We start from the raw sequence: 27,253 nt of genomic DNA on the forward strand, positions 1-27,253 counted from the left end.
CCATGACCATACCTCCTGTAGCATTTGTAAGGCATTCGTGCTTAAGACTCTTAGAACCCAGTTGTCTTTCTTGGCCATTTATCTTGAGAGCCAGAGCCTTAAACAATTAGCCCAGGTAGCATGTCAGGATCGATTAACCCTGAGGTAATTCAGTTAAGCAAAACGAGGGCCAAGAAATCTTGGCCTGATTCTTTGGCTGCCCAGCCTCTACCGGATGTTTCTCTAGAAATGGGCGATAGCTCTCTAGATTGTCCAGTATCTACTCAGATTCCCCTGCCACCATCCTGTCGTGCATTGCAGGAGTCTGCTCTGGATGTCAAGGGTTAACTGCGGTTGATTATTTCAGGGGACATTACAGGGATTCCACAGATTCTTGCCAGGGAAGAGGTTCCGGTTACGCTTATTGAATCCTGTCAGGGTTCAGAACCTCCAGTGTTTATTAGGGCTGTTGTCCCTACAGAGGAAAAGCAGAAGACTAAACATTCTTCTGTACATCCTAAGGATCCTGAAAGGGAATGGCAGACATTTATTCTGGGCTTGTTTAGTGCCTTAATGGCCCTAAAACCTCCCCAAGGGGTTTCTCTGCTTACTGCCCCCTTGGACTTCAGTTGTTCCCAAGCAACCTATGGAAACTGATTCCTTGGATGAGAATGGAGTCTGATGAAGGGTCCTTGTCTTACTCTTCCCAGATGTCTTCTTTAGCTTATGGCTGTGATGAAGATGAGTCTGTTAACCCTGAGTGTCCTTTTGAGGAATTATCTTTTGAGGGTACAATAGCCAGAATGATGGAATACTTTAAGTGGGATTCTTCTCAGGTGGCTGATATCCAGAAGAGGTAATATGAGCTGCTTCAGGTGGACACTCCTAAACCTTCTGCAGTGTCTCTTGTGTTGGCAGCTTTTTTAGACACCTTTATAGCCGCCTTTAAGTCGCCTGATTCTCAGCCTGCTGCTCCAAAGAAACCTGGCAAATTCTATAAGGTTCGTGAGGATTGTCAGTTCTTACTTGAATGTCCTTCTTTTGACCCTGTTGTGGTGTCAGTCTCCTCTGACAAGCATTCTAAGCTTTTCCCTCTACCAAGCTTCTGCCTTCGGGTAAGGATTGTATGTCAGTGGAGAAGATTGGTAAAAAGAGGATCTATACTGCTTCTACTTTATCCTTTAATGCCATCAGTTACTAGACAAACATGGCCTTGATTGCCCAGGCTTATCAGGTTATTTCTGACCTCCCTGATTCTGAAGGAAAGTCTTCTGTTTTATCTATTTTGGGTTCTTCCTCTCAGATGACTCACCAGTCTATCAAGTGCAGCCATGATGCTGCTGATGCTCTTCCAGAGCTGCTCCCTTTGGGTCTGTCGTGAGGCATTACTTTTGGCTTTGTCTACAGTCTTTACAGAGGACATTAAGACCAAGTTGCTGGATGTATCTTTTGATAATCGCTTAAGTCTCCAAGAAAAAGGTAAAACTTTGCAGGGCCTTAAACATATTTTTGTATCTCCTTTCCCTAAGTTTCAGAGGAACTGTTCTACCACGTCTGCTTTTTGTCACAGACAGCCTTGTCAGAACACTAAAGGCAGGAAAGGTGGAAGGCGAGTTCTTCCTGCTAAGTCTTTTCAGGCTTCTGTGGCCCAGATGTTTCCTTTAACTGACAAACCTGCTTCTCTTTGACATTTTGCACCCCCTAACCCTTGGCCAGCTTCTTTTTTCCCTTTGGCTCTCCCTCTTCCAAACTCACATCTCATCATCACAGATTCTTGGGTTCTGTCCATCATCCATCCATCTGGGTTACTTCATGGTGTGGAAGTCTCTCCCTCCTTTTTCAGGGATTCCTCAACCTTCTCGAAAGCAGCATCCTCATTTCTCAGAAGTCTTTAGATCCCTGGTTGAAAAGGGGACTATTCATCCTGAATTTTACTCCAGAATGTTCCTGGTTCCTTGAAAGGAGGGCACTCTGGATCTCCCCTTACTCAATACCTTTCTCAGGGTTCCTTCTTTTTCGGATGCTTACTTTTCAAACCCTGTTTCCCCTGTTGCTACCCCAGGCTTTTCTGGGGTCCTTGAATCTGAAGGATACTTTTGTATTCCTATTCACACTCCTTTGAGGAAGTTTATGTTTCCCTGTTTCTTCCTCTCGTTTTCAGTTCTCTGCTTTGAACTTTGGCCTCTCTACTGCCCAAGAGGTATTCACAAAATGCCTAGTGCCTGTGATTGCTTTTTGCAGGCACCAAGGCATTCAGATTTTTCCTTATCTGATAACCTGTAGCTTCAGGCACCTTCTCCCACTTGCCTGTTATGGGATTTGGAGTTCACCATATCTCTCCTTTATAGACTGGGGTTCACTGTCAACTTCCAAAAGTCTGTTCTGATTTGCTGTCAGGATCATGTGTACCTGGGTTGCATTATTTAGACAGTGCCAATGCTGACCTCTTTTCTACCTCCAAAGGTTTTGTCCTTGACAGTTTTCTTTCAGTGTCTTCTACCTCTACCTGCCATTCCACCCAGAGAGTTTCTTTGGTCCCTAGAATTCATGGCCTGTTCTATTCCAATGTTTGATCTTGCCAGATTGCATTTGTGAAAGCTTCAGTGGTACTTGGCTTCAGCATTGCCACCCTCTGGATTTCAGAGCGCCTCTCCTTCCTTGTCTCAAGTGGGAATTCGAGTGGTGGATTCAGCAACTTACTCTCAACTCAGGCCATCCATTTCAAACTCCTATTCTTTCTCAAGAACTGTTCACACCAACTCCTCAGACATGAGGTGGGGTTTTTTTTCTGGGCACCTGAAAGTTCGAGGAGTCTGGCTCCCACTATCAGACGTCAGACCATATCAACATCAAAGAGATGAGAGCTCTGATTCTGGCCCTTCAGGCTTTTCACCCCATGCTCTTTCCAGGCCCTCTGAAGATTTAAACAGACACCACCACAGTGATGTGGTATGTCAAGGCACAAAGTCATATCTTCTTTGCAGGCTGACTCTTCAGGCCTGGTATCTTACTTTCAATTATCAGCTACATCTTTAGGCAATGTTTATTCCTTCAGAGCATAATCTAGTGGCAGACCCTTAGAGCAGGTCCAAAACACGGGCTGACGAATGAATGCTTCACAGAGATATGTTTCTAAACATAGTCCTGTCAGTGGGGTATTCCTCTCTTCTGAACAGACAGCTCCCTCTTTTCTGTTCCAGAGTGCCATGCCATCTGGCGTAGAAGACAGATGTCCTTCCTATTACTTGGATGGGGATGTTTCTGTATGCCTTCCCTCCCCTTTCTGTACTTCCAAGAGGCCTGCAGAAGATTCATCTGGACTCTCCAAAACTCTTGCTAGTGACTCCCTTTTGGCCAAGACAGCACTGGTTCCCTCTCTTAATACATCTGGCCAGGGGCAATCACCACAAGTTAACTCACCAGTTAGACTGCCTGCCTCACACAGGACAAGGGGTCACTCATCCATCCTCACACATCCACTCTTCAGCTGACACTGGGTGATAAGGTATTGATCACTTTTAGGTACCTCTTTTCTGAGGACGTGCTCAGAGTTTTACAGGAGGCAAGAAAACCTGCAACCAGAAAGTCTTGTTTGTCCAAATGGTAACGATTTTGTCCGGTGCCATACACGTATCATGACCCTTTTTCAATGTGTCCCCCTGACCCTCTCAAATTTATGTGAGTTGCTCCAGTCTGGCTTGGCCTTTTCTTCTGTAAAGACCCATTTGTTAGCTATTTCTGCCTGTCTGCCCTCAAGTCCTCCTTTGGCTTCTTGTTTTGAGATAAAACATTTTCTTAAAGCTTTTCTGCATCTTAGACCCCCAAGGAAGCCTATTTCTTCCTTGGGTCTGCCACTAGATTGTGCCATTCCAGCTTCTCTGCAGCACTGTACCTTGAAGACTGTCTTGCTGCTTGCTGTTACGTATGCTTAGAGTGTTTCTGAGCTTTTGGCCGTTCCTTTTTTGTTTTTTTCACAGCAACAGTGCATCTTTTTGTACTAATCCTTCTTTTATCCCCAAGGTTGTTAATGAGTTGTCCTTAAATCATTTAAGGAAGTAAATCTTTTCTTCTCCACAGTTTGCTGGTCAGAGGGTCCTTCATACCTTGGATTTACACAGAACAGTTGGTGATGGATGGGTTGACAGACGAGATCAGACAGGAGTCCCCGTGGACTATGATGTTTGCAGATGACATTGTGATCTGTAGTGAGAGTAGGGAACAGGTGGAGGAGACCCTGGAGAGGTATTGATATGCTCCAGAGAGAAGAGGAATGAAGGTCAGCAGGGCTAAGACAGAATATATGTGTGTGAATGAGAGGGAGGATAGAGGAATGGTGAGGATGCAAGGAGTAGAGATGGGGAATGTGGATGAGTTTAAGTACTTGGGATCAACAATTCAGAGTAATGGTGAGTGTGGAAGAGAGGTGAAGAAGAGAGTACAGGCAGGATGGAGTGGGTGGAGAAGAGTGTCAGGAGTGATTTGTGACAGACGAGTATCAGTAAGAGTGAAAGGGAAGGTCTACAAGAGGGTAGCGAGACCTGCTATGTTATATGGGTTGGAGACAGTGGCATTGACAAAAAGGCAGGAGTCAGAGCTTGACGTGGCAGAGTTGAAGATGTTAAGATTTACACTGGGTGTGACGAGGATGGACAGGATTAGGAGTAAGTATATTAAAGGGTCAGCCCAGGTTGGAAGGTTTGGAGACAAAGCCAGAGAGGCAAAATTACGTTGGTTTGGACGTGCTGAGGAGGTATGCCGAGTATATTGGGGAAAAAGATGCTAAGGATGAAGCTGCCAGGTAACAGGAAAAGAGGGAGGCCTAAGATAAGGTTTATGGATGTGGTGAGAGAGGACATGCAGGTGGTTGGTGTGACAGAGCAAGATGCAGAGGACAGGAAGAAATGGAAACAGATGATCTGCTGTGGTGACCCCTAACGGGAACAGCCGAAAGAAGAAGTTGTTCAGGTATTATTTGGATAAAACTAGAACTACTCATAAGTCTGACTAGCTTTATTTTTCTTTGCATCCTAGACTTTGGGTTTAGCTGTCTCCAAGCAAACCATCTCCTCCTGGATATCTAAGGCCATTTCCTTTTTTTATTTTTTTTTTCATGGTAAGTGTCTGTCTACATCAGTTACAACTCATTCCACTAGGAATGTTGCTTCTTGTGGTGGTGTTCATTCCATCCTTAACGCTGCTACTTGGTTCTCAGTGCATACCTTTACTAAGCATTATAAATTGGTTATGGTTTCTAGAACCAGAGCAGGTTTTGCTAGGGCTATCCTGCATGGGTTTGTTGAGGGCTGTTCCCAGCTTTCCACCTCCCACTCCTTTTTTGGGGTTTTTGTACTCTCCATAATGTTAAGAATATTGTAGAGGTAATATAGAAGGATATACTACAGTTGTGTAAAATCTTACCATAACAGTAGATGCCCGTTTTTCACTATTCGGTCCCTCTCACCATCCCTTTTTTTCTTTTGGGTTTTGATTTGGTTACCCTCCTGGCTGAGAGTCCCCATTTTCCTTCTGTATTTTCTACATTTGGATGTGCATAACCTCCTTTTTGTCCAGTGGAGACTGTTCTCTACTGGAACAGCTCAGTTCTGGGTAACTGCTTTCATATGTCACCTTTATGCCCTTTATGCCTTTGTGCATGGAACATACATGTAATGTACGGCACATACAAGATGTAAAGGCTTTGGTATACTGGCTTGAAATTGGGCTATCCTTGGCAGGAGATCCCTAAGGCTGAAAATACTGCAACAGTAAAGAGAAGGATGCCTACTATTATGGTAAGATTTTACACAGCTATACTGTCTCTGCATTACTCTTTGGGATCTCCAGTGCACCTCAAGTGTTCACAAAGTGCCTAGTCCCAGTGGTGGCTCACTGCAGATTGCAGGGCAACCACATTTTTCTGTATTTAGACAACTTATTTTGTGCACAATGTTCTTTCAGATGTTTGGAGTCATTTAACAAAGACATCTAATCTCCTGTCACATCTGTGATTTAAGAAAGTCTCACAGCCTCTCATGAAATTGTATTTTTGGAGTATTTGATAGATACACTCAGGCAAAAGGTGTTCCTTCCAAAAGAAAAGGTAATAGCTTACAAGCAGATATTTCTAGGTTTTTCTAAACATTTTCAGGATCTTGCAAGAGAATTTCTCAGGATTCTTGACCTCATGGCATCCACGATCGTCATGATGCCACCTGCTGGATTACATATGAGAAAAATCCAGTGGTACCTAAAACATTCTTGGACCCAGCACCTACAATCTTTGGACTTTCAGATTCCTGTGTTGGAGTTTGTAAGGCAAGACTTGTAGTGGTGGAGGGATTAAATAGCTCTCAGTCCAGAACTCCAGTTCTTTCTCACAACCCCAGTTCAGTCTGTCTGGACATTCTACAGATTATGCTGGGGGTGGGGCAGTTTCCACGGGAGTAAAAGTTTGAGGTCTGTGGGCTTTCTGGACAGGCCAAAGCACATATAAACATCAAGGAAATGCTAGCAGTGATTCATGCTTTAATAACACTGCACCATCTATGGGCTCCGGGCCCTTTACAGTTGGTTAGAGATAACATCACAGTGATGTAGTATCTCAGCAAACAAGGAGGTATAAAATCATACCGTCTTTGCTAGTTGGCAGTGATGACCTAGGAGTTGGCCCTTCAGAGTTCTCTGACTCTTCAGGCCTACTGTATTCCATCTGCACAAGTACTGTGGCAGCCAGACTCAGCAAATTATGGACAAACCCTCAGGAGTGGAAACTCAGTATAGGAGTGTTCTAGGATTTCTTCCAGATGTAGAGAACTCCTCAGGTAGAGGTGCTCACGTCTTTATAAAACAAACAACTAGAAAAATTCTGTTTGAGATATTCTTGCAGCCAAGCATAGAGAACAGATGGACTGGAATTTCCCTGTGTGTTTTTCCACCTTTTCAAGTAATTTCAGTGGTACTTCTTAAGATCCATAAAGAATTACCAAAACTCATTGTGATTACTCCCTTTTTGCCCAGGCAAAATTGGTTATCCCTTCTTACCGAACTGGCCAGGTAGCTTCCTCACAGACTGGATCTACTCACAAAGCCCAAATAGAGTTTGATGCACCCCATCAGTCAGCTTAAACTGGTGGCCTGGATGGTTCAATTTTAATACCTTTTAGGTACCTTTTTCACTGGGACATACAGCAGTAGGCAACCAAACCTTGCTAGTAGAAAGTCTGATGTTGACAAATCTAATAGATTTTCTAGTTGATGCCTTACCAGTCACAGGGTCCTGAAAGTGAAGTAGCCCCACTGATTTTCAAATACTTGCACTACTCAAATAAGTATTCACTGTGGGGGGATTCAAAGATGGCCGCCATTCTGTAGACACTGCATATCTACAGCTCTCCAGTTACTCGGAATAAAAATCAACCCTGAGGACATACTACAAGATTTTTTACACTAATTGTTGGCTATATCTATTCTACTACAACTAAATATTGCTTGAGTGGTGAAAGAACAGGAGGAAATTAATCAAACTCACAGGATTAGAGCTGATTGTCTGTCTGACTCTGAACAGAGTATTAAACAAAGGAACTGCCTGACTAGTAATCGTGGATATTTACTAGTTAGTTTTACTAGAGTTTTGCTTTGCTTCACAATGTCAAAAGAGGAAAAAAGTATGGAAACAACAACAACTAAAACCAAATTATCAGCACTTCAGTCACCAGAAAAAGATTCAACAATAAAAAGGCAGAAGACTATAAAACAGCAGGAACTTTTAAAAGCTGGAATGACAAATAAACTGGATCAACTGGCTAACATGGAAGATATTAAAACTGCTTTGTTGCCCATTCAAGAAGCTTTGAAAGAACCATCAAACCAGGTACTTTCTTTTGGTGCCACATGCAGTCAAATTCTTGAAATGATGGATAAATTGGAAGCTAGAATATCCGAAAATGAGGACAGAATAACATTGCTTACAAAAAAAGCAGACATTCATGACATGGATATCCAGTCTATGCAAAATAAAATTCTGGACTTGGAGGCAAGATCCAGAAGGAACAACATAATTATTAGAGGAATTCCAGAAACTATCCAATATAATGATTTAATTTCTACCATCATACAAATATTCGAAATATTGTTCAATGACTCTGACATTGCTAAGCAAATAGTTATAGAAAGAGCCCATAGAGCTCTCAGAGAAACACAAGCCTCAAACATTCCTAGACCAGTTTACATCAAATTACTCAACTACCAGGATGTAAATAAAATAATTCTAACTGTTAAAAAGAATGGAGGTTATATTATGTGGCAAAATAATAGAGTTTCTATGGGTCAGGATTTACCATTGCAAATAAGACAAGCCAGAAAAGCATTATCTCCATACTGTAAGTTCCTCATTGAAAAGAACATTAAATTTCAAATGAAATACCCTAACACATTAATTTTTACAGTTGATGGATCCAAATATTCCATATCTACAAGAAAAGAAGTAAAAGCTACCTTTCTGAAGATTTTTAAGTCTCTTCCAGCTTCGGAAGCTTAACTTGGCCATTCAGTCTGTTTACAGCAACGTGGATACTGGGATTCCATGCTTACTACGTCTTGAGGCTCCAAAATCCTTTGTTTGTTCTTTTTTCTTCACCAGGCCCCTTGGTAAATATTTACTTAGTTTCTTTTTGCAGCTCCAGCTCGTCCACAAAGATTTCCAAAACTTTTATGGCTTCTACGAACTGTATCCCTTCGCGAGGTAACAGGAAGTCCTTTGGGTGCTGCTGAGGGTCCGCTTTCGAGGTGGCGCATCCGGAAGTCCGTCCGCGTAATGGTTCCCCCGTCACGAATTCGAAGACAGGATTACATGACCAGGAAGTAGAAACATCTTTGTGGAAGAAGGAGAAGCTAGTTGGACTGTAAAACGAGTGTACGTGGACATTTAATGTATGTTACAGCTTTTATTTCTTTAAAGGGAACTGTGAATCCATTCAGGTAGGACTAAAACTGAACTAATAATGTACTGGATAAAATGTGTTATTTAACTGAATGGTAGAAGTAGGATAACTTTATCATAATTATGCTATTTTCTTAGGTAGTTTTTCCTGAATGTGTTTGTACTAATAACATGGTAGTATACTGTAATATTTATTTTCCTGTCTTAATGATGTGTTTTATACTGCAAATGCTTAGATACAAAGGGGATTTAGTGTTGGGATAGTTAGTTGATTAAAAGACTAGAAGATATTATATCCTGGCATTTCTAGGAAAGTGAAGGCTATCTTCTTATATACTGGCATGTGGTTCTGACTGTTTGGGGAACTCTGTTAGTTAGTTATCATTCTATATATTCAAGTATAGTACCCAGTAAGCATAGTTAATGTTATTTGTATTCACCCGTGTTACTGTCATTATAATGTTAAATAACCTAGATTAGATAAACAAAGTCAGAGCTAAAGCTATATTTATAGGTTAAATATTTGTTTTTTCTCTTTCCTAGATAACATAATATATAGTGAATTATCTTGAAACCAATAATATTATTGTTTAATAGGGGCACTGTCATATATCTGTTTAGCTTAGATTTAAATAAGATAGTTAGCTATTTTAGGGTAATACAACCAATTAATATAACTAATATTATATGTGAACTATTAGAGAGGTAGAATAGTAATTTTGAATGTAGTGAAGATCATTTATGTTAACTAAATAATGTGTTCAAGAGCTGTAGATAGTTATCAGTGTTTATTAGGGAATGTTTGGATTAGGCTTTGTAGAGTTAGATGTAGTATTTATAGGTTTTTTGCATGTTTTTGGTATTTTATTTTGTAAGATAAAGAATAGATGTTTAGTAAGGCTGTGTACCCATAAAAGTTTTAACTGTGTAAAAAAACCTATGTATGTCCTGGTCCAGGGGAATAGTGGATAGGCACTGGTTAGGGATAGGACGTCAAGATTGCTTCCAGATATTGTATACTGTGCTAATACATTGGAATTTAGTATCGTCTCTTAATTTTAAAATATACTTAAAAGACTTAAAAATCTTAGTATGTGGATAATAGACTCATGGAATACTAAAGGGCTCCAGAACTTGAAAAAAAAGGAAATTATTTTTTCATTTATTTCTCCAGTCAAAGGCATGTTTTATTTTATTACAAGAAACCCATTTGACTAATGATCAATGGACTGTCCTTAAGAATAAGAAATGGATTAGAGAGGTGGTAGCTTCGGAAGGGACAACTAATAGTGCAGGGGTGGCGATCATTATTAGAAACCAATATCAAGAGAAAATTCTAGATTTTAAAATAGACAAAGAGGGAAGATGGTGTTATGTGATTTTTTCATCTAAACTTTATGATAAACCGGTGATACTTCGTAATATATATGCCCCATGTACCAATCAACAACTTTTTATAACATCACTCTATTTTATCCTGAATCAATATAATAATTACTATATAATAAAAGGAGGTGATTGGAACACATACCAAGATCCCACATTAGACAAATCAAGTTCATACAGGTCCTTTAATAACCAAGCAGTGATAGCATTACAGGAACTTAAAACAGATTTTAAACTATATGATCCATTTAAATACACAAATAATCAAATGAATGCAAATAACTTTACATTTTATTCAAGTTGTCATAAAATGTGGTCCAGGATCGATTTTTTTCTAATTTCAGACGTACTAATGGCTTTTGACCCCTATGTATCCATACAAGCTAGACATTTGTCGGATAATTCTAGGCTTACATTAACTTTCAATAAGGACACTAGTCATAATATACGTCTTAGAGGTTATAATTGGTCCTTAAATCCATATTTATTAAATAAAGAAGATATAATAAAAGAAGTTCAAGAGACCTTGAATCAGCTATTAGCTAATCTTTCTAAACACCGACATCCGTCTGACATAGAATGGGCAACGACCAAAGCACAAATAAGAGGAATTTTTCTTCAAAAGGCTACTTATTATAAGAAAATACATTTGAGAGACATACAAGAATTGGAAACTAAAATTAAATTACTGGATCAGGATTTAATTAGGAATTATAGTAAACAAACTGAAACGGAGTTATTAAAATGTCAGAAGGACCTTTTTTTACTACAAAATAGTAAATTATCATTTTATGAACAGAAAATGCTGGTAAAATACGCTAATCATATACAGACCCCTTCAGAAGCACTAGCGCGTATCATTAATCAATCGAAAATACCTTCTCAAATTTCTGAAATACACTTTAACAATAAAGCATACACCAATACTGAAGACATTATTAATGCTTTTGAATTAATATTTTCTCAAGTCTATGGTGAACATCAGGAATTAATTATAAATAAGAGTAATGATGACTTTTTGCAGAAGATTATATTTCCGAAAATTGGTGATGAGTTTCATATGAACTTAGTCAAACCAATTTCCTCAGAGGAGATAACAGATACAATTAAGAATTTGAAGCCACATAAAGCTCCAGGACCGGATGGTTTGACCACGGAATTTTACAAAACTTTTAGTGATACATTGGGGAAAATACTTCCACATGTATTTAACTATATAATTAACAATAAAATTAATGACCCGCACTTTAATGCTTCAAAAACTATTCTTATACTGAAAGAGAATGCTGATTTGCAAAATCCGGATAACTATAGACCTATTTCACTTTTGAATATAGACATGAAAATTATGACATCGATTTTGGCTAATAGATTGAAGAAGGTAATTAACCTGATAATATCAGAGGAACAAGCTGGTTTTCTAAATGGCAGACAAACTACAGATAATACGTTATCACTTCATACACTGATCTCTTATGCCACTCACAGAAATTTTAATGCTTATGCACTCATAATTGACGCGCAAAAAGCTTTTGATAGAGTTAATTTAGAATTTTTGTTTGATATTTTATCATATTTTAATATACCTCATGACTTTATTTTAACATTAAAAAAACTATATAATAATCCCTATACAAATCTAGTTATTAATAAAAATCTCTCAAAAAGAATACAAATTAAGAATGGTACCCGTCAAGGATGTCCGTTATCTCCTATATTATTCAGTCTATATTTAGAACCATTATTTCTACATATCAAACAAAATATCTATCACAATGCCCCAATAATATATGGTACGAAAATTTCTATGGCTGCTTTTGCGGATGATCTAAATATTTACTGTACGACACCTGTTTCAGATACCAAGAAAATATTAAAGGCAGTGGATGACTTTGCAACAATATCCAATTACAAAATAAATTTTAGAAAAACTAAGTTATTTCCTTTAAAGACGCCTACACCCTTTTCGCTTTTACCATTGGTAGGTCAGGTAAAATCCGAAGAAAAAATTAAATATTTGGGTATTGTTTTTTCAACAGACAACAGAGACTTTTATGTGAATAATGTTAAGTTACTTTGGGAGCATATAGTGTCTGGAATAATTTGAAATTACCAATAATGGCAAAGACCTCAATTATTAAAATGAACATACTTCCCAGAATATTATATATCTTTAGAGCTACTCAAGTCCAAATTTCTAGGAAATTCTTCAAACAAATTCATACGGAATTAGGTAGATTTGTATGGGAACCTAGAAAAACTAGGATATCCTATGATAAACTGATGACTCCGAAAAACAGGGGTGATTTAGAGTTACTAAATTTTGAAGCATATTATTTAATAATAAATGCTAATAGAATTCTAAGAGTGGTTAACTTCGATAGGTCTAGTCCCAAATGGTCACCTAAGTGGTTGATTCTGAACTATAAACATGTTACTGGACTGGGTATTAATTGTAAGGCATTACCCTTTTTAAATAAAGATACCCTTAAAATGTACGCTCTGATGGAACATATCACAGTATATATAATATCAATACAAAATCTGTTTAACTCACTAAATCTCTTACAATATATGATGACTTTTCAACCATTTCATAAGAACCCAAATTTGAAAATTGGTAATCCGCTGATAGATCTTAAAAAATTCCCACTTATAAGTGATTTAATCATACTTGATTTATATCCCTTCCTTGGTATCTCAATACACGACATGTTAAGAGAGATCAATCTCCCTAACTCGTATTTAATTATAATGAGATAGCTAAAGGATCTATCAATAAGTTATTTTAGTAATAGTAATTTTAAAATTAAAGAAGAAGATTTAAACATTTGCCTAAACTTATGGCAAACTCTTACGAAGGACTGTAAATATATAATGGCTTCATATAATTTGATAAAAGATGTGAAATATAAAAACCAAATACTTTTATCCAAATACTGGAAGGAGAAATTGTTAACGATTGAAGATAATAAAATAGTGAAAGCAATTAATTTAACCTTAAAATCAGTATCTCTTCAAAAGGTATTATTTACTCAGTTGATATTTAATAATGCGTATTACACTCGTCTCACTCTATATAAATTCAACTCTAAAAACTCACCTAAATGCCCATATTGTATAGACCAAACGGCTGACCTTTTACACATGTTCTGGAGTTGTAAATGTATTTTCAAACTTTGGAATTCTTTAAAAATTCAATTACAAAAAATGGGATATCAGCAGTCTGCACTTTCTTGGGAGTTCATGATTCTTCATATTCCTCCGATTAATTTGGATAGATCCCAAAGGATCATACTCATAAATATTTTCCTGTTAATGAAGCTGTATATAGCTACAAATTGGCTGAATCCATCCCAGACTTCATGGGAAAACTTTAAGAGTGTAGCGATAAAACATATTTTAGCGCATAAATTACTAATTAAAGATCATAGAAAAAGTATAAATAACACAAAGATATGGGAGCAAATCTTTAATATTGTGTTAGCTTAAGGTTCCAATCCACTTTTCTCGGGGAAGTACATACTAAATATGGAGCTTAGTATAGATAAGCCTTATATTGATACTAGATTTTTATTTTCTCTTCATTTAATACCTATCTAGAAGTTTATATTAATGTATAATGACTTTATGTAACTGTTGGAAGCATTCATGTATATATTGTAAATATGTTGTGGTATTGTATTAACATTTGGAAAAGAATAAAGACTTATTATTGAAAAAAATAAGTATTCACTGTGAAAAGTGGTAAAATCTGTTCTAATTTTGTGTAGTATTAGTCTGTCTACCCACATGTCCTTGAAGTAATAGCTAGGTGTTATATGGACAGATGTCTGTGAAAATAGTCTCTATGTTGTCTGCCCATTGAGTCCAGAGACACGGAATTTCTTTAAATTTTTGCAATTTTATGATTTATGAATGACAGTAAAGTTTACTTTGACTTTAACTTTACTTAAAGATGGGTTGTCTTATGCTTCCATCAAGGTACATCTTGCAGCCATCTCAGCTTGTTTGCCTATGGATACCCCTCTTTTTTTCTGTGTTTATGGTCATGCAGTTTCTGAAAGGATTTTTGCACATGAGATCCCCTGAAAGCAAATTCTTCCTTTTTGGAATTTCAGTTTTGTTCTACAAAAACTGACCTTAGCTCCTTCTGAATTTGCCTTTCAGACTGACTTGCAGTTTGTTTTGGAAAACTGTTTTACTTGTTGCTCTGTTATCTGCAAAGCAAATATCTGAGTTGTAAGCACTCATGGTGGCTGTCTGGTTTTCCACAGTGATAGGATTGGATTACACACAAAATTTTCATTCGTGCCTAAAGTTGTTTCAGACTTTACCTTGAATCAAGCCATTGATCTCTCAATTTTCTTCCCAGAATCAAAACACCTAGGCAGAACAGATTCTATATACGTACTGCCTTGACAGAACCAAGTCCTTTAGGAAGACTAAACAGCTGTTGTTTCTGATGCTGGAATTGAGAAAGGCCAACCCATGTCTAAACTGATTTTATCTACATAGTTGTCCTCTGCTGGTTGTTTTTCGTTGTTCTCACCATAGTATAACTATTTCAGGCAAAGTTAAGGCATATTCTGTCAGGACCTTATCCTCTTTGATAGCATGCTGGAAAGAGGTGGACTCAGACAACAACTTGGTCCTCAGTTCATGCTTTCACAAAGAACTGCAAAATGGATTCTTCTTGTTGGTCCAGGGCAGGCTTTGCTGGAACCATTCTCCATGGGATCCTGAACATTTAGCCTTCTTCCTACCAGGTAGGGTAAGCAGTGAGAATGAAGAACATAGTGCAGTTGTGTTAAGTCCTCCTTACCCATAACAGTAAATGTTCAAATTTAATCACTGTTGCAGTAGCTGCACTCACCCATTATCCCCTTTTATAGGTAGTTGAGGTGCGACAATTAAAGATGTCCTTCTGTTCCTATGTTGCAGTATTCTAGTTGTAGGATTTCCTACCCCCAAGCGACTCGTACATCGGCTCCTATACAAAAGCTTTAGCTTGGCTGTTGCAGCGTGCGTGAGACGTCAGATGTAAGGCCATAAACCAGGGGCCTTAAATGTGACGTCTGCATGCACAATCCTCAGAACTTTTCAGCCACAGACGACTGACGCATCGTGTGATCGCTCCTTCTCAGACGTCACATCTAAAAGCTAAGTAACCCATTGGGTTTCTGTTTTCCTTACATAGCCGATTGTTATTGCTTAGGCTTGGTTGTTGTAACAATTTTTAGCTGATGTCAGGTAAAAAGGGAAAATACCATTGTGGGCGCCAGATTACCCCATAAAGATGCTCATGATAGGTGTGTGCTTTGCTTAGGCCGAGAGCATGACTATTCTGCCTGCTCCATTTGTCAATCATTTGTGCCAAAGACCCTTCGCAGCCATCTGGCCACATTATACCTATACCTAGAAAATCAGCGCCTTAAGCGATTAGCTCTAAGAATGGATCCTGCATCGGAGGCCGCACCTGAACCTCTGAGTAAGAAGGCCAAGATTCCTAGGCCTTCCTCGCCTGCCGCTTCATTAGCGGACACCCAACCAACTGTCGCTTTAGGAAGGGCACCCGGCAGATCCGTCGACTTCAGTGACAACCTTTGAGGAAGCCGTTGCTCAGCCGATGACCGGCATGTCCTTGGAGCCTACCCAGACACCGACTACTGTCGATGTCGAGGGAGAACTAGATTTGGTGGTACCTCTGACTGGGATACAGACATCTGAAATGGTTGCTTCAAAACTTGACTCCAGGCCTGTTCCAACTTCCACCCCGGCCAAAAAGAAAACCAAGCATGCCTCCTCTTCCTCTGCAGAAGGCCTACCAGATTGGCAGTCCTTCACATCCTCCCTCATGCCAGCCTTTATGGCCCTTAGGCCTTCAGCCTCAACATCCACTACTGTGCCTTTATTCAGCCCTAGGCCTGCCTCAGCCTTTTCCATCCCACCCATGATCTCTCAGGCTAGGGAGGAAGAGCATGATTCTTCCTTTTCTTCCTCCGACGATTCTATTTCATATACCTCCCTGATTGCATCTCCCCAGGAGTATTATTTTCCTGATGAGGAATCTGTTGAAGGGGATTCTCCTCCTGAGAATATTACCTTTGGTGAGATCATCACCAAGATGAAAGATTATTTCAAATGGGATACTTCTCAAATGACTGACACCCAAAAGAGGTACTTTGAGCTCCTGGAGGTAGAATCCCCCTCCCCTTCTGCTGTTCCTCCGGTTCTGCCTGCTTACTTGGATGCCTTTAATTTAGCATCTAAGGCCCCAGACTCTCAGCCATTGGCCCCCAAGCATCCTGATCGCTTTTACAAGGTGCCGGAGCAAAAATTCTTAGTTAAACCACCCTTGGCAGACCCAGCAATGATTGCCACCTTCCCTGATAAGCATTCCAAACTGCTTCCTTCTCCTACCCACTGATAAGGATAGCAAATCTATGGATAGGATTGGTAAGAAGGTATACACCTCCTCCACATTGGCTTTCAGAGCCATTAATTATCAAACCCACATGACTAAGTATGCTGTGGACTTAGTGCCTCAAGCCTCCTCCATGCTGGCTTCTATCCCTGGCAGCCCCATTAAGGCTGACATCTCCACCAAACTGTCCCTGGCTCAGCAAATATCCAGACACTCGATTAGATGCAGCCATGATGCTGCAGAAGCATCTGCCCGCTCTGCAGCATCTGCTTCTGTCCACAGGAGATACTCCTGGCTGAGACGTCAGACTGTCCCAGAAGACTTCAAATCCAAGATCTTGGATGACCCCCCCCCCCCCCGACAACAAATTTCCTTTTTGGAAAATAAATCTGCAGATCTCTTCAACAATCTGCAAGAAAAAAGTAAGGAATTGCAGGACATTAAACATCTGCTGGTGTCCCCCATTCCCAAGTATTATAGAAACTACCCTGCTAAGACCACCTTTGTAAGGTGTAACCCTCCACAGATGGGTGCTTCCTCTTCCAGATTTAGAAGAGGAGCAAGAAGACCTACCACCTCCAGACCTAATGCACCACCTCCTCAACCCCGACAATCCTTTCAGGACAGAAGAGGTCCCGATAATGCGTGACTGCCTTACCCACCTGCCACTTTCCGCACGCCTTCCGCACTGCCTTCCCTTCTGCAACCATCAACATGGACCATTGGGGTACTATCCATTATCTGAAAAGAACATTTCCTATCCTGGAAAGAAAAAAACACCCAAGAAGGGCATCCCATATTCCCCCAAAAAACAACTACAGTTCCTTCCATAGGTTTTGTCAGACCTGCTAAAGCTAGGCACCATAGAACCTGTCCCCTTAGGACAGGAAGGAAAGGGATTCTACTCTTGTCTCTTCCTGGTTCCCAAAAAAAGATGGCCCCTGGAGACCCATCTTGGACCTCTCCTTTCTAAATCTTCAACTTCAGGTACCCACCTTCAAAATGCTGTCACGTCCCACCCTGCTACCGCTTGTTCCAGCCAAGGCCTTTATGGCCACCCTGGACCTAAAAGAGGCCTACCTACACATACCCATCAGGACTTCCCACAGAAGATTCCTGCATTTCTCTGGGCCCTCCTCTCATTTCCAATTTACTGCTTTGCCCTTTGGTTTGTCCACTGCCCCCCCCCCCCCGAATGTTTATAAAGTGCCTAGCCCCAGCCATTGCCTTCTGCAGAACTCAGGGAATCCAGATTTACCCCTATCTGGCTGACATTCTAATAATGGCAGAGTCAAACGATACACTCTCAAAGCATCTGCACTTCACCCTGTCCCTTCTGCAAAATCTAGGGTTCACCATTAACCTCCCAAAGTCCTCATTGAACCCAGACCAGGACAACATTTTTCTAGGTTACAGAATCAGAAAAACAAAATGAAGGCTTTTCTCCCACAGAACAGAGTACCACCCCTGACTTCCTACTTCACGGAGATCCTATACTCTCAGAAGGTAACTGCAAGGCAATTCCTTCATCTCCTGGGCTTAATGGCAGCAACCATCCCTATGCTACCATTGGCCAGAATGCACATGCACAAGCTATGGTGGTACCTCAAAAACATTTGGTCCTAGCACCTGAATCAACTAGAACAGGTTATTCCCCTTCTTCCCTGTCTAAAGACAGAAATCAGCTGGTGGATCCAGCAAGTCCCGCTAAACCCGGGCCTTCCACTAGTACCTCCCACCCCAACCCAAATCATGCATACAGATGCCTCAGATTCAGGTTGGGTTGTGACACTGACATCTTACAGGGTTCAAGCAAACTGTCACCTTTCTCTACAGGCCAAGCACATCAGTGTCAGAGAAATGACAGCAGTCTTCCTAGCTCTAAAGACCTTTACCCCGCTACTTTTACCAGGGGTACGTCTTTCTGATAGTGACCGACAACACCACTATAATGTGGTACCTCAACAAACAGGCAGGAACAAAGGCTTATCAGCTGTGCAGCTCTAACCCTGCTGATATGGGACCTAGCCTCTCGTCTCAACCTGCCCCTGCAGGCAAGCTACATCCCCTCGCAGGACAACAAACAAGCAGATCTCCTAAGCAGGACATCTCTCCACAACACGAATGGATGCTGGACAGGACTGTCTTCCTAGATATAGTCCACCGGTGAGGCACTCCACAAGTAGACCTGTTCGCCTCCCCCTAGAACAGGCAGCTGCAGACCTTCTGCTCAAAGATATACCCCCCCCCCCAGCATGGAGAGTAGACGCTTTCAACTTCTGTTAGGAGGGGATGTTTCTTTATGCCTTCCCCCCTTCCCAATGATTCAGAAACAGGTCACCCTGAGAACTAATCCCTCCTTTATGCCTAAGGTGGTCAATGACTTGTCTCTTAACCAATTCATCCACTTACCTACCTTCTTTCCCTCTCCCACTAATGAAGGAGAGAGGATACTGCACTCCCTGGATGTGCACAGGCAATTGATATTTTACCTGGACAAAACCAAATCCTTTAGGAAATCACAGCAACTCTTCATTTCCTTCCACCCCAGGGCTCTGGGCAAGGCAGTCTCCAAACAAACCATTACATCCTGGATCAGGAAAGCCATTTGTCTATGTTACTCCCTCCATAGGAAATGCCCCCCAGTGGGAGTAAAGGCCCACTCCACAAGAGCAGTGGCCGCCTCCAAGGCTTTCATAAAAGGTCTGCACACGGCATCCATTATGGAAGCAGCTACATGGTCCACTATCCACACCTTTACCAAACATTACAGACTTGGTCAAGTTTGTAATGTTTGGTAAAGGTGTGGATAGTGGACCATGTGGCATTCATTATGGAAGCAGCCTCATGGTCCACTATCCACACCTTTACCAAACATTACAAACTTGACCAAGTCTCCACAGCTTATGCAGCATTTGTCAGGGCTGTCCTACAGGGCTTTGTAGAATCATCATCAGCATCCGCCACCCTATCATCCATCTAAGCTGTGGTACTCTCCCACAACTAGAATACTGCAACATAGGAATAGAAGGACATAGAATAGTTGTGTAAAATATTACCACAACCATAGATGTCCTTCTCTTCCATGTTGCAGTATTCCTTCCCACCCACCATTCCCCCCCCCTCTTCATTCTCCTTTATCCCCAGCTAGAACCTGGACCTATCTGTGTTACAAAAGGACCCCAGGGTAACATACCTGACACTTCTGGTTTTTCCACCTGCTGGGCCTCCTCCTCTACCTGCTGGCCTTCAAGTTCTGAGGATTGTGCGTGCAGACGTCACATTTAAGGCTCCTGGTTTATGGCCTTATATCTGACGTCCTACGCATGCTGCACCAGCCAAGCTGAAGCTTTTGTATAGGAACCGACATACGAGTTGCCTGAGGACTGGAACTCCCACAACTAGAATACTGCAACATGGAAGAGAAGGACATCTGTGTTTTGGTAAAGTTTTACACAACTATTCTTTATTGCTGTTTGGATGATTTTTATGGTAATTGTTAACTGATTTTTGGCTCAGAACGAATCTGTCTTCCTTTCTAGGGGCAGTAAAGTCCTAAAGATTTACATCAGCTGTTGACATACTTCCCTCCAAAAAGGGTGCTGTTTAGCAGCAGCCAGAGTGAGTGAGAGGAAGGGGAGTTAGAGCTTTGGTAAGCTGGCCATTTGCTGTGTCCTAAGCAGGACACTACCCATAGGGCTGCTGCAGCAGTGATGAAATTCGAACATCTACTGTTATGTGTAATCAGCACTTGCATAACTATAGTTTGTGTTATTTTATCGCAACCATTCTGATATCCTCATCTTCTGTTACAGTTCATAGATTGTTTGCATCCATAGGCTCTGTCTAAGATGTTAAAATTTAAACTACCCTCCTTTTCTTTTGTTGAGTCTTTCTGTAGTTTTCTCATTTCTTCTCTCACTTTTTTCTACAGAGCCGGAGTCACTGTCATTTTCTCGTATATTATCTTTATTATTTTATTTATACTTCATTTACTAACACCACTTTTTTAACAGTGTTTATGAAATCATCACACTCAGCTTGCCTTCTATTTTCTTCCTCTATAAAAATAATAGAACCTCTACTTCTGTGTCATTTATGAGCAATAAAGTTGAAAATGTCCTTACCCAATGCATCTACTGGAGGTTTTAACATGTGTTTCTAACATGTCAACATTAACCATAGTCTGAACAAAAAGTCTTTGTAACTGTGAGCTTTCATCTGCTATTCGTAATGACACAATTAATCCATTTTCATTTGACTTCTATATCCAAACAAGCACCTGCTACTTGAATTATTAAATGTATTTAAGTTTGCCTTTTTATAGACCGTTCTAGCTTTAAGTTTATACCCCTAATCACTCTTTTTAATTTCTCCAGAGTTGATTTGACTGTGCACAATTTTTAATAAACCCTAATTGTTTCTTGTTTTTAGGTAAGCCAATATGTAGTGTGGATTTATATTATTATTTTCTTACTTGGGTATAAGTCATATAAATACAAATCCTACTGGGACACGCGTTGTCGCCTCACAGTAAGACGCTATCCGGTTCGATTCTCAGCTAGAGCATCTTCTGCGTGGAGACATGCGTGAATGGGCGTTTCTTCGTTGAAGGTTGTGAGTCAGGGCTGACAACTCGGCATGTGAAAATCAACTGCCAGTCATTAGCGGACCGGAGTTCCGCTGTGGCAACCCCTAACCGGGAAAAGGCGAAAGACACAACAACTGGGACACACCATGTTTGTAGCAGTTGGATGATGCACAAAAGTATTTTAAAACTATTTCAGATTCCAAATGCAAGTCATAAATTGTTTTCAAAAAACTTGAACCAGAATGCACACCTTGTTAATCAGTACTCCTAGCAGCTGAATTGCTGTTTTCGAAAAGGTGTAATGATCTATGTAAACGCTCGACACAAAAACTAAGAACCAAACGTGGAAACGGTTGCTATAAAGGCTGTCTTCCAAAATCACAACACCTCCAATAACTCCACCAAAGTTGATAAAGCTGGAGTTGGAGTTAGTTCTTCTTCCGAAAATGGCTTCTGCTCCGATTCTGTTTGGACTGCGTTTTGTTGGTCACTACTCTGGAGTTTTTTGAGTTGGAATTCTCATTATTTTGTTCAGAATCCCCATTACAGTCATCCGTTGCTGTACTAACACTAAGCCTCGTTGTTCGCTGATGCTTTATCAACTTTGGTGGAGTTATTGGAGGTGTTGTGATTTTGGAAGACAGCCTTTATAACAGTCACCATCTTTAATAACAAAACTAGTCTGTTCCTCTTCAGATGGTTGAGCACACTGATTTTGTAGAAACAAATCAACAGGAAACAACAGTTATATCTTCAAAATGCATGTCACATTCATTTCCAGTACATTCAGCTGCAGCCCCCTCTGTAAGTCTCACTGGTTTCAGGTAGTGAATTACTAACCAGCTCAGCTTATAACAAATAAGCTGCAGGCAGTCCATTACTGTGTATCACTGTAATGGTCATTTGCAGTTCATTATCTTCATCCACTGTGTCATTTTCTACAAAGGCTCTGCCATCTTATCTCTATCTGAATGTAGCCTCAAAATGGCTTATAGCTTAAACTGGGGGAATTTCCCTAGTGTGCTGGCTAATTACGCCTAGTCGTGTGAGTACCACCAGAGGCCTTCCCTGAAAATAGCCTTGCCTAGATCAGCCATAATAAATAAATAAGTAAACAAAAATTAAATAAATTTATGTATTTCTGGAATGCTTTCTCTGCATATACGAGATCAAACTGGGGAGTACAGAGTTGAGCACGCACCTCCGTCCCATTGCTTAATGTAGTAATGTGTTGGCTAGAAGCATATATACTCCCCAGTTCAGCAGTTATAGATACATTTTAGAAGAATGCTAAGTTGTGGATGTCAGGAAAGTCGTCACAACTATAATCTATGCAGATGGCATCTTGAGTGATCAGATGAACAGTTAAGATTTGGGAGTGAATGAGGATGTGCAGCCAGGGTGTCACATGACTCCATCATCCTATAGCCTGACTTAGTGTAGTACAGACATGATATTCAGTTGGTAATTTTACAGACATTGGTGAAGGAACAAGTCCTTATATCAGTTGGACCAGCTTGAGAGAGAGAGTGTTCATATCCAAAAAAACAGTTCTGGCGTGATGGAAGGCAGGGTGTATTGTTGGTTCTTTTTGACATCTGTGGTGAAGATTAAAGGAAGTCGTTCATCACTAAGTGGTGATGCTGGTAACCAGAACACAGAGACATTTGACTTTATTTTTTTTCACATGATAGTAGAATGAGCAGTTTAAAAATGTGTATTTCTGTAGTACACCTGCATTCATTGTCTTTCATTGGAAGAGTGGATGTGCCTTACAGTGATAAAGAAGTTGCAATAGATAGAGAAGAGATATGCCTACAAAAAAAAAATGGATTTTCACATAAGATATTTAAAAGAAATTTCGGGTTACTGTAATCTTATGTCTGAATACAAATATGGGCATTAACTTTTGTGTTTGAGAAGTAACATTCTGAAAACTGTTGCACTAGGTAGGACAGTACAATAACATCAGATGAGATGTATTATTTGTTCTGCTTGCATTGATGCAGTTTTTGTATGCTTTGCAGTTTCCTGATGAGACGTTGCGTAGTGGAGAACTCCTGAACATGATTGTAGCTGTCATAGACTCCTCACAGGTAATTTTCTTTATATTTTCCTATCCTTTGGGGAAGCAAAAGTGTAAGTGATCATGAGGGAATGAATTTACTTTGTTAAACATTTTTATTGACTACTGTTAGAGCTAAACCTCATACAACTGAATTATTTGTTATTACTTGTTTTCATGGGTTAACGAACTGGGACTTTTTCAGCCGCAGTGTAATTGTAAATCTAAAAGGCAAAGCAAACAAACATAGGATAAGAAAAATGTACACTATAGTAGGCCACTTACTGTATTTTTTCCTGTTCATCATAAAATCATCGACTAATAACAATGTTCTAAGCAGAAAAGTAGGACAGCAACTTGATCTCAAATCCATTTTGGCAGCTAACTAAAAAATTGGAATACATGTAAGTGAGCATACTCCCTCAGTGTTTTCAGATGGTTTTATGTTGAGTAACTTTTTGTTAGCCTTAATAAAAGCTTATGGTGTGAGTGTGGACTTCATTCCTTGTGGAGAGAATTCCTAATTTGAACGCTTTTAATGTAGAATGCCCTGGGGATGCCAAGTAGTTTATGCTGTAGAATGTTATGGTTGTTAGCAGCTGAAATACTTCATGTTAGTATTACATTCTTGTGATTTTATTTTCAGAATTCTGTTCATCGGTCCGTGGTACTGAAGGTTTTGCATATATTTATAGTTGTTCTTCCATATCACTGATGCAGTATTCATTACACTTGGAAACTCCTGCCAAGGGTAGCCTGACATTCGCCAGTATACCAAAGCTTTAGGTTGTAAAAGGGATGTTGTAAGGCATAAAGGTGATGTATGGACATACCTTCCTCAGAACTTCTTTGCCTCTAGCCCAAACACCGTCTTCAATCATTGGTTTGAATGCTACTTTATCTGCTGGTTACAAAGCTGTTTCAAATAAGTGCCCAGTTGGGGTTTTGCTTCTTATCATTACCTTTTCTTATGATTGCAAGGTTACATGTCATTCAGAAACGGAACATGCCAGTGTATGTGGGACAGATTCCCCATAAGGACCATCACAAGCAGTATTTGTTGTGCTTAGGTCCTTCTCATGATCATTCAGTGTGCTGTATTTGTCAGGCATTTGTCCCTAAAACTCTTTGTAGCTGTCTCTCCTCCTTATCCATCTACCTGGAAAGCCAGCATCTTAAGTTGTAGGTGCAGAATACAGTGGTGGAATCATCCCGGCCCAAGGATCAGCCGGCTACTAAGAAGAGGGCCAAAAAAGTTAGGTAGCATTCTACTGCTGTACCACCTCTCCTAGATGTCTCTGTTGAGGCTGGTGAAAGCCCAAAGGATTGCCCAGTTTGTCAGATTCCTCTGCCACAACGGCTTCAGAAGCCAGCATGGATCCAGCTTCTCACACATCCTCTGAGGATCTGCAGATGTCCGTCATGGATATTCAGGGCAAACCGCAGCTGATAATATCTGAGAGGTGTTATGCAAATTCTGGTTGGGAGGAGATTCTCACTTCATTGAGTATCAGCAGGGGTCCAAACCTCCTAAAATGTTTAGGGCAGATGTCCCTTTAAGGAAAAAGCAGACTTCAAGGCATATTTCCCCTGCTCCTAAAGATCCTCAGCATGAATGGCAGGATTTTCCACAGGAGTTATTTAATGCTCTCATGGCTTGGTCCTGTACTTTTCTTGAGGCCCAGGGGTCAGGACTGTTGTGATGAGGACTTGGACTCTGATGAAGAGTCTTTGGCCTATTACTCCCAGATTCCCTCTCCATTGGGTTATGGTTCTGAGAAGGAGGACTGTATTAGTCCGGATTCTCCTTTTGAGAAGATTTCCTTTGGGGATACTATCTCTCATATGATGGAATTTTTTTACGTGGGATGGCACCCAGGTACTATGAACTCTTACAGATGGGAGTATCCTAAGCCCTCTGCTGTTCCTTCTGTTCTTGCTGCTTTGTTGGACACATATTCAGCAGCTTCTCAGGCTCCTGATTCCCAGTCCCCTGCTCCTAAAAAGCCGGATAGGTTTTATAAGGTGCCTGATGACTGTAAATTTCTTTACATGTGTCCGTCTGCTGGACCCATCTTTTATTTTTGTTTCTTTTGATAAGCCTTCTAAGCTTTTGCCTTCTTCTAAACTGCTTCCTTCTGACAAGGAGAACAAAACCATGGAAATATTGGGCAAAAAGGTGTACACAGCTGCTGCTCTGGCCTTTAGGGCTGTAAATTACCAGATCCATATGACCAGGTATATTTTAACCCTTCTGTTTCTCAGGTTTTTCAAGTTATTTCAGACCTTTCAGATTCTTAGGGGAAGGCTTCATATCTCTTTGTTGGGGTCCTCTTCTCAAGTAGCTTGCCATTCCATTAAATGAAGTTATGACGCAGCTGATGCCTCTTCTAGAGCAGCTGCCTTTGGTTCTGTGTTAAGGCGTTATTATTGGTTTCGCCTTCAGCCTCTCCCTGATTATGTTAAGGCCAAGCTGATGGCTACTGCTCTTTACAATAAAAATCTCTTTGGTTGTCCAGCTGCTCAGCTTTTTAAGTCTCTCCTGGAGAAGGGTAAGGCATTGCAGGAATTAAAAAATATTTTTGTTTCCCCTATTCCCAAATTTCAGAGGAAGTATCTTACCAAGACTGTCTTTGTATGTAGACAGTCTTACCCTCCACCGAAAGGCAAAAAGGGTACTAGAAGGTCTCCTCTTGCTAAGTCTACTTAGACCCCTACAGCTCAGAAAGCTCCTTTTTCAGACAAACCAGGTTCTGTCTATTTCCTTCTGTCTCTCCTATGCTAAGTTCCTCTATCTCTCCATCTTTCTATGTCCTTCACAATTGGTTTAGGATCACTCAGGATTCTTGGGATGTTCTTCGTGTTTCACTGTTGTCCTCAGTCGGCCTTATTAACAAAGTCTTGGGTCCTGCGTCGGTTGCTGTCCCTTCTTCCATGACGTCAGGTTGTCAGGGGTATAAAACATGCAGCCAACGCCATTACATTAGTCTTTCTTGCCATGCGGTGCCCGAAGCAGAAGCAGTTCGCAAGTGCCGGTCGGCCGACTCCTGAAATTTTCATTTTCGAGTTTCAGAACCGAAGTCTTCAACTAAAAGCTAAGTACCCCATTGGGGAAACTTTTTCTTGCTCCTTACCGATGTCAGTAAAAGTTAATAATTGTATTACTTGTGGGGAAGCAAATACCTCATAAGGATTTTCATTTGTACTGTATTCCTTGCCTAGGCCCTGACCACAAAGTGCCTTGCTGTCGGTTTTGTGCTAAATTTAATCAACGCACGATTAAACGTCGGTATATTTTTGCTTCTAAACATTTTGGCTCAAGATTTAATTATCCAGAAATGTCGTCGGTTAGCAATCCGACTACCGGAATACCTAAATAATGCAAAGAAAAAGACAGACAGACCGTCGAGGTCCAAAATCGACGACGACGCTTCTCCTAAGCCAGTCGCCGGTTTGCCGGTACTCAGTGAGGTGCTTTCGCAGCCCCTGATACCTGCTACTTCTGATTCTCAGGCCTCTACTGTTCTACTGCATACTATTTGTATGCCGCGAGATGCTTCAATTATGGAACCCGCGGATGTCTCTACCTTTGATGGGTCCGGAGCCGCTGGGCAGGCACTGGCTTCTGAGGATGTTTTCAGGCCTACAGATTTGTATATTAGACCAACACCATCTTCAAAACTAAGGCCAAAATCTAAATCTGTGTCTAAAAAAACCAACACCTGGGCCACATGTGCAGGCCCCTATGCCTAAAAAACAAATGATCAAAATGGCTAAAGATTTAATTACTCTGATCAGGGGTAGCCAGCCCTTTCCATCTAAGAGGCCTAGGCAAGACATTGACTATGAATCTTCTGAACAGGATTC

At 40.6% G+C, this 27,253-nt stretch overlaps 1 protein-coding gene across 3 annotated transcripts in view; it reads left to right on the forward strand.

Moving 5' to 3' along the window:
* Positions 1-27,253, forward strand: part of INTS3 (integrator complex subunit 3) — a 2,345,436-nt gene that overhangs the window by 1,643,389 nt on the left and 674,794 nt on the right. For all 3 annotated transcript variants that reach the window (XM_044079970.1, XM_044079971.1, XM_044079972.1), the window contains one exon: positions 23,349-23,417. In XM_044079970.1, coding sequence (XP_043935905.1) covers positions 23,349-23,417 — 69 coding nt within the window. The remainder of the gene's footprint in view (positions 1-23,348; positions 23,418-27,253) is intronic.

This window comes from Protopterus annectens, chromosome 8.part0 (assembly GCF_019279795.1).
Source record: "Protopterus annectens isolate FY-2018-M chromosome 8.part0, PAN1.0, whole genome shotgun sequence".
NCBI classification, from domain to species: domain Eukaryota; kingdom Metazoa; phylum Chordata; order Ceratodontiformes; family Protopteridae; genus Protopterus; species Protopterus annectens.